Source organism: Pezoporus wallicus, unplaced genomic scaffold (assembly GCF_028554395.1).
Source record: "Pezoporus wallicus isolate ANWC-B61680 ecotype Strahan unplaced genomic scaffold, APGP_CSIRO_Pwel_v1 contig_14044, whole genome shotgun sequence".
In the NCBI taxonomy this organism is placed as follows: Eukaryota; Metazoa; Chordata; class Aves; order Psittaciformes; family Psittacidae; genus Pezoporus; species Pezoporus wallicus.
The window spans coordinates 353-8,737 of NW_026642252.1; the positions used below are offsets into that span (position 1 = coordinate 353).

Sequence of the window (8,385 nt, forward strand, 5' to 3'; positions counted from 1 at the left end):
CCACTAACAATGCCCTGACCCCCATTGTCCCCCCCCACTAACAATGCCCTGACCCCCATTGTTCCCCCCCAATATCGATGCCCTCACCCCCATTGTCCCCCCCCCACTAACAATGCCCTGACCCCCATTGTCCCCCCCCCACTAACAATGCCCTGACCCCCATTGTTCCCCCCCCAATAACGATGCCCTGACCCCCATTGTTCCCCCCTGATCCCCATTGGATCCCCCACCCAATAACAATGCCCTGACCCCCATTGTTCCCCCCCCAATAACGATGCCCTGACCCCCATTGAATCCCCTTCCATTACAATGCCCTGACCCCCACTTCCAGGCCTACGAGGGCTCCGAGCCCCCCCGGAAGCGGGACCCCCCCCCGGCGCTGCCCTTTGGGGCCGATGGCGATTACCGGGACCAGGATTACCGGCCGGAGGCGGCCGAGGAGGAGCCCCGAGCCAGCACCATCGTCATGCTGCGCATGCTGCCCCAGGCCGCCACCGAGAACGACGTAAGACACGCCCCCTTGCGAAGCCACGCCCCTTCCCGCTAAGCCACACCCTTTCCGCTAAGCCACGCCTCCTTTTGGTTAGCGGGGTGCTGGCCCTTTAAATCCCTTTCCATAGGGTTGAAAGGGATAGGCCACGCCTCCTTGAAGGAAGCCACGCCCTCTGTGTTAACCACACCCCCTCCGTTAAGCCACGCCTCCTTTTGGTTAGCGGGGTGCTGGCCCTTTAAATTCCCCTGCCTCCATAGAGTTGGAAAAGATAGGCCACGCCCCCTTGAAGGAAGCCACGCCCTCTCTGTTAACCACGCCCCCTCCGCTAACCCACACCTCCTTTGTGGAAGCGGGATGCTGGCCCTTTAAATTCTCCTCTCTCCATAGAGTTAGGATAGGCCACGCCCCCTTGGAGGAAGTCACGCCCCCTGCATTAACCACGCCTCGTTTTGGTTAGCGGGGTGCTGGCCCTTTAAATCCCCCCCCCCCATAGGGCTGGAGAAGATTGGCCACGCCCCCCTGTGTTAGCCACGCCTCCTCCGCTAAGCCCCGCCTCCTTTGGGGGAGAGGGGCGCTGGCCCTTTAAATCCACCCTGCCCCCATCCGTAGGGTTGCAGAGGGGAGGCTCGGAGGGGATTGGCCACGCCCCCTTAGAGGAGGCCACGCCTCCATTACCGGGGTTCCCCCCCCCCCATTTCCGGGGTCCCCCCCATTACCACCCCCATCATTACCGGGTCCCCCCCCCATTTCCGGGGTCCCCCCCATTACCACCCCCATCATTTCCGGGGTCCCCCCCCATTTCCGGGGTCCCCCCCATTTCCGGGGTCCCCCCCCCATTTCCGGGGTCCCCCCCCCATTTCCGGGTCCCCACCTTCACCCTCTCCCCCCCCCCAGATCCGGGCGCAGCTGCAGGCGCAGGGGGTGCAGCCCCGCGAGGTGCGGTTGATGCGCAACAAGTCCTCAGGTGGGCATGGGGGGGGCACCCATGGGTGGGGGGGGGCACCCATCAATGGGGGGGGGCACCCATCAATGGGGGGGGGAAGCCATAAACATGTGTGCTTTTTGGGGGGGGCACTCATAAATGGGGGGGGACCCATGAACATGGGTGCTTTATGGGGAGAGGGGCACCCACAGATGAGGGAGGGCACCCATGAACATGAACATGGGTGCTTTATGGGGAGGGGGGCACCCACAGATGAGGGAGGGCACCCATGAACATGAACATGGGTGCTTTATGGGGGGGGCACCCATCAATGCGGGGGGTAGCCGTGAACATGGGTGCTTTATGGAGAGGACACCCATAAATGGGGGGGGCACCCATGAACATGGGTGCTTTATGGGGAGGGGGGCACCCACAGATGAGGGAGGGCACCCATGAACATGAACATGGGTGCTTTATGCGGAGGGGAGCACCAGTAGATGGGGAGGGCACCCATGAATGTGGGTGCTTTTTGGGGGCAGCACCCATAAATTGGGGGGGGGGGGGGGCAGCCATAAATTTGGAGGACACCCATGAACATGGGTGCTGTATGGGGGAAGCACCCATAAATGGGGGGGGCACCCATGAGCATGGGTGCTTTATGGGGGGGGCACCCAGCACCCACTTGTTTCCCTTGGGGGGGGGGGTCCCCAAAGTGGCTGATCCCATCCCCAGGAGCACCCAGGGGTGCTGCATTAAGCTTAGGGAGCACCCAGGGGTGCTGGTCCCATTTCTATGAGCACCCAGGGGTGCTGCACCAGACTTAGGGGGCACCCAAGGGTGCTGCATTAAGCTTAGATGACACCCAAGGGTGCTGCTCCCATCTTTAGGAGCACCCAGGGGTGCTGATCCCGTCTATAGGAGCACCCAGAGGTGTCTGCTGCCACCTTAGGGGCACCCAGGGGTGCTGATCCCATCTCTGTGAGCACCCAGGGGTGCTGCTCCCATCCCCAGGAGCACCCAGGGGTGCTGCATTAAGCTTAGAGGGCACCCAGGGGTGCTGATCCCCTCTTTAGGAGCACCCAGGGGTGCTGATCCCATCCCCAGGAGCACCCAGGGGTGCTGCTCCCGCCTTAGGGGCACCCAGGGGTGCTGCGCCAGCACCCAGGGGTGCTGCTCTCATCTCTAGGAGCACCCAGGGGTGCTGGTCCCGTCCCCAGGGGCACCCCCAGGAGCACCCAGGGGTGCTGATCCCAGCTTAGGAGCACCCAGGGGTGCTGGTCCCCTCTTAGGAGCACCCAGGGGTGCTGATCCCCTCTTTAGGAGCACCCAGGGGTGCTGATCCCCTCTTTAGGAGCACCCAGGGGTGCTGATCCCCTCTTTAGGAGCACCCAGGGGTGCTGATCCCCTCTTTAGGAGCACCCAGGGGTGCTGATCCCAGCTTAGGAGCACCCAGGGGTGCTGATCCCCTCTTTAGGAGCACCCAGGGGTGCTGATCCCAGCTTAGGAGCACCCAGGGGTGCTGATCCCCTCTTTAGGAGCACCCAGGGGTGCTGGTCCTATCCCCAGGGGCACCCAGGGGTGCCGGTCCTGTTCTCTAGGAGCACCCAGGGGTGCTGGAGACCTTCCCAGGAGCACCCAGGGGTGCTGAGGCCCAGAGAGGGGGCACCCAGGGGTGCCCCCCCCCCCCCAGGAGCACCCAGGGGTGCTGAGCCATAGCCAAGGGGCACCCAGGGGTGCCGGAGCCTTCTCCAGGAGCACCCAGGGGTGCTGAGCCATAGCCGGGGGGCACCCAGGGGTGCCCGGGGTCCTACCTAGAGGGTCCCAGGACCTCATAGGGAGCCCCATAGGGGTTCCAGGAGCACCCATGGGTGCTGTTCTCCAGCCCCGGAGCACCCAGGAGGCCCCATTGCCACCCCGAGGGCTGCCTGCACCCAGCATGAGGGGCTCCAGGAGCACCCATGGGTGCCCATTCCCTGCCAGGTGCCTGTAACCCCATTGGGAGCGATGCCAGGAGCACCCATGGGTGCCCATAGGGAGCAACGCAGGAGCACCCATGGGTGTCCATTGAGGAGCAATGCCAGGAGCACCCATGGGTTCCCATTGGGAGCGATGCCAGGAGCACCCATGGGTGCCCATTGAGAGCAATGCCAGCAGCACCCTCATGTGACACCATCGTCACGTGACACCCACATGGGTGCCCATTGTAAACAAAGCCAGGAGCACCCATGGGTGCCATTGAGAGCAGTGCTAGGAGCACCCATGGGTGTCCACTGAGAGCAGTGCCAGGAGCACCCATAGGTGCCCATTGTAAACAATGCCAGGAGCACCCATGGGTGTCCATTGAGAGCAGTGCTAGGAGCACCCATAGGTGCCCACTGTAAACAAAGCCAGGAGCACCCATGGGTGCCATTGAGAGCAGTGCCAGGAGCACCCATAGGTGCCTATTGTAAACAATGCCAGGAGCACCCATGGGTGCCATTGAGAGCAGTGCCAGGAGCACCCATGGGTGGGGGTGGGGGGAGGGGGGGCACCCATGGGTGGGCGTGGGTGGGGGCACCCATGGTTGGGGGGAGGGGGGGCACCCATGTGTGTGTGGGGAGACACCCGTGGGAGGGTGGGGGCACCCATGTGTGTGGGGGGGCACACATGGGTGGGGGGAGGGGCACCCATGGGGGGTGGGGGGAGGGAGGGCAGCCATGGGTGCAGGTGGGGGGAGGGGGGGCAGCCATGGGTGGGGGTGGGGGAGGGGGGGCCACGGATGGGGGGGGGAGGGGGGTCACCCATGGGTGGGGGTGGGGGGGGGGGGGTACCCATGGGTGGGGTGGGGAGGGGGGCAGCCACGGATGGGGGTGAGGGAGGGGGGTCACCCATGGGTGGGGGTGGGGGAGGGGGGGCACCCATGGGTGGGGGTGAGGGAGGGGGGCACCCATGGGTGCTGCCCCTGACCCCCCCCGGCTCGGTTCCAGGTCAGAGCCGCGGCTTCGCCTTCGTGGAGTTCCACCACGTCCAGGACGCCGCGCGCTGGATGGACGCCAACCAGGTCCTCGCGCGGCCCCGCGGGTGACGCGGTCACGTGAGCCCGTCATGTGACACACACACACCCATGTGACGCGGTCACGTGAGCCCATCATGTCACACACACACACGGCGCGGTCACGTGAGCCCGTCATGTGACACACGCACACCCACCCATGTGACGCGGTCACGTGAGCCCGTCATGTGACACACACCCCCATGTGACGCGGTCACGTGAGCCCGTCATGTGACACACGCGCGCGCACACCGCCCCGTGTGGCAATCATGTGACACTGTCACGTGACCACGTCATGTCACACATACCCACACCCATGTGACGCGGTCACGTGAGCCCGTCATGTGACACCCCCGCATGACACTCGTGTGACGCAGTCACGTGAGCCCGTCATGTCACACACACACACCCACCCCGTGACACGGGCACGTGAGCCCGTCATGTGACGCCCCCGTGTGACACTCGTGACACCGGCACGTGACACTGTCACGTCACACACGCACACACCCCCCGTGTGACACTCATGACACTGTCACGTGACCATGTCATGCGACACACACACACACACACCCCCCTCTCATGTGATGCTCACATGACATCCCGTGTGGCACTCACGTGACACACACACACCCCCCATGTTGCACTCACGTGACAGCCTCATGTGACACTGCCATGTGACACGTGACAGGCTCATGTGACACTGACAAGAGACCCCCCCCGTGTGACACTATCATGTGACACACACACACGCCATCACATGACAGCCACGTGTGACACTGTCACGTGACACCCTTATGTGACACTGTCATGTGACACCTTCACGTGACACCCTCATGTGGCACTGACATTACGCCATCACATGACAGCCACGTGTGACACTGTCACGTGACACCCCCATGTGACATCCACATGTGGCACCCTTGTGCTGTCATGTGACACCCATGCGTGACGCTCTCACGTGACACAAACACGACGCCTGCATGTGACAGCATCACATGACACCCTCATGTGACACCCTCCCGTGGCACTGACGTGAGCGGGTCCTGGGGCTGTGTGGGGCTGAGCCCCATAGCTCACCCCACACCCCCCCTGCCCCACAGCAAGGGCTCAGCCTGCTGGGGCACCGCGTGTCCCTGCACTACAGCGACCCCAAGCCCAAGATCAATGAGGACTGGCTCTGTGCTAAGGTGGGGCAGCTATGGGGCTGGGGGGGGGGGAGCTATGGGGCTGGGGGGGGCTCTATAGGGGTCTATGGGGGGGCTGTATCTCTATAGGGGTCTATGGGGGTCTGGGGGGGGCTATGGGGGGCTCTATAGGGGGCTATGGGGTATGGGGGGGGCTCTATAGGGGTCTGTGGGGCTATGGGGGGGGTCTATAGGGGTCTAGGGGGGGCCTCTATAGGGGTTTATGAGGGGCTATGGGGGTCTGAGGGGGCTATGGGGGGGTCTATGGGGTATGAGAGGGCTCTAAAGGGGTGTATGGGGGTGTTGTGGGGGTCTGGGGGGGCTAGGGGGGGCTCTATAGGGGTCTATGGGGAGGCTATGGGGGTCTGGGGGGGCTCTATAGGGGTCTATGGGGTTCGGGGGGGGCTATGGGGGGGCTCTATGGGGTATGGGGGGGGCTCTATGGGGCTCTGTCGGGGGGTTATGGGAGCCTTAGAGGGGTCTATGGGGTATGGGGGAGCTTTAAAGGGTTATGGGGGACTCTATGGGGTCTGGGGGGGGTTATGGGGGCCTTATTGGGCTCTATGGGGCTCTGGGGGCGTTCTAAGGGGATATGGGGGGGTTCTAGAGGGGGATTGAGGGGTCTGTGGGGGGGTGTATGGGGTGTGGGGGGGTGCATTGGGTGCTATGGGGGGTGCATTGGAGGCTATGGGGTGCTATGGGGGGGTGCATTGGGTGGGGGGGTGCATTGGGTGCTATGGGGGGTGCAGTGGAGGCTATGGGGTGCTATGGGGGGGTGCATTGGGTGCTATAGGGGGTGCATTGGAGGCTATGGAGTGCTATGGGGGGTGCATTGGGTGCTATGGGGGGTGCAGTGGAGGCTATGGGGTGCTATGGGGGGTGCATTGGGTGCTATAGGGGGTGCATTGGAGGCTATGGGGTGCTATGGGGGGTGCATTGGAGGCTATGGGAGGTGCCTTGGGTGCTATAGGGGGTGCACTGGAGTCTATGGGGTGCTATGGGGCTTGTTGGGGGTCCCACAGTGTGGGGTGCAGAACTTCAAGCGCCGGGAGAAGTGCTTCAAGTGCGGGGTGCCCAAAGCTGGTGAGTTACCCAAAACCCCCGGATTTCACCCCAAAACTGCCTCATTTCACCCCAAAACTGCCTCATTTCACCCCAAAACTGCCTCATTTCACCCCAAAACCGCCTCATTTCACCCCAAAACTGCCTCATTTCACCCCAAAACCGCCTCATTTCACCCCAAAACTGCCTCATTTCACCCCAAAACTGCCTCATTTCACCCCAAAACTGCCTCATTTCACCCCAAAACCGCCTGGTTTCACCCTAAAACCCCTCATTTCACCCAAAACTGCCTCATTTCACCCCCAAACCCCTTCATTTTACCCAAAATCCCACGATTTCACCCCAAAACCGCCTCATTTCACCCCAAACCCCCTGGTTTCACCCCAAAACCCCCTCATTTCACCCCAAAACTGCCTCATTTCACCCCAAAACCCCTTCATTTTGCCCAAAATCCCCCGATTTCACCCCAAAACCACCTCATTTCACCCAAAAACCGCCTGGTTTCACCCCAAAACTGCCTCATTTCACCCCAAAACCCTCGGATTTCACCCCAAACCCCCCGATTTCACCCCAAAATCAGAGATTTTGGGATGAAAACCCCCAATTTTGGGGTGAAAACCCATTGATTTGGGGTGAAAAACCCCGATTTTGGGATGAAAGCCTCCAATTTTGGGGTGAAAACCCCCGATTTGGGGATGAAACCCCCTGATTTTGGGGTGAAACCTCAATTTTGAGATGAAACTTCAATTTTGGGGTGAAACCCCCGATATTGGGTGACACCCCCTGATTTTGGGGTCAAACCCACCTAATTTTGGGGTGAATCCCCTCGATTTTGGGATGAAAAGCACCAATTTTGGGGTGAAAACGCCCAATTTCGGGGTGAAAACCCCTGGTTCCATGATGAAACCCCCCGATTTTGGGGTGAAAAACACCGATTTGTGGGTGAAAACCCCCAATTTTGGGGTGAAAACCTCTGATTCCATGATGAAACCCCCCGATTTTGGGGTGAAAACCCCCAATTTTGGTGTGAACCCCCCCGATTTTGGGGTGGGAAAAAAAAACAATTTTAGGGTTACCCCCCCAATTTTGGGGTGAAAACCCCTGATTTTGGGGTGAAAAACCCCGATTTTGGGGTCAACCCCCCCAATTTTGGGGTGAATCCCCCCGATTTTGGGGTTCCCCCTCTCACCTGGGTGTTCCCTCTCCTTTTGGGGTGCAGAAGGAGAACAACGGGGTCCGGGGGGGCCACGAGCGGAGCTGGGACCTGGCGGAGGGGGGGGGCTCCTGCCCCTCCCCCAACCCTATGGGCCTGCCATGGGGGGGACCCCCGGGGGGGGCTCCCATGGGGGCACCGAGCCTGGAGCTGACAACGCCAATGACAGTGAGTGGGGGGGGGCTATGGGTGCTCTAGGGGGGGTTATGGGTGCTCAAGGGGAGGGTATGGGTGCTCTAGGGGGGGTTATGGGCACCTAAGGGGGGGTTATGGGTGCTCTAGGGGGGGTTATGGGTGCTCTAGGGGGGGTTATGGGTCCACGGGGTTATGGGTGCTCAAGGGGGGGCTGTGGGTGCTCTAGGGGGGGTTATGGGTGCTCTACGGGGGGTTATGGGTGCTCAAGGGGGGGCTGTGGGTGCTCTAGGGGGGTTATGGGTGCCTAAGGGGGGTTATGGGTGCTCTAGGGGGGTTATGGGTGCT

At 61.8% G+C, this 8,385-nt stretch overlaps 1 protein-coding gene across 1 annotated transcript; it reads left to right on the plus strand.

Annotated features, from left to right (window-relative positions):
• Positions 1-331: 331 nt before the first annotated feature.
• On the plus strand, positions 332-8,073 carry LOC130609404 (RNA-binding protein 10-like; the record flags this gene model as incomplete). The annotated part of the gene is made up of 6 exons (XM_057428357.1): positions 332-505; positions 1,388-1,457; positions 4,382-4,455; positions 5,547-5,633; positions 6,653-6,713; positions 7,912-8,073. Coding segments are annotated over 6 exons (628 nt in total), but the record flags the coding sequence as incomplete, so codon positions are not given.
• Positions 8,074-8,385: the final 312 nt, after the last annotated feature.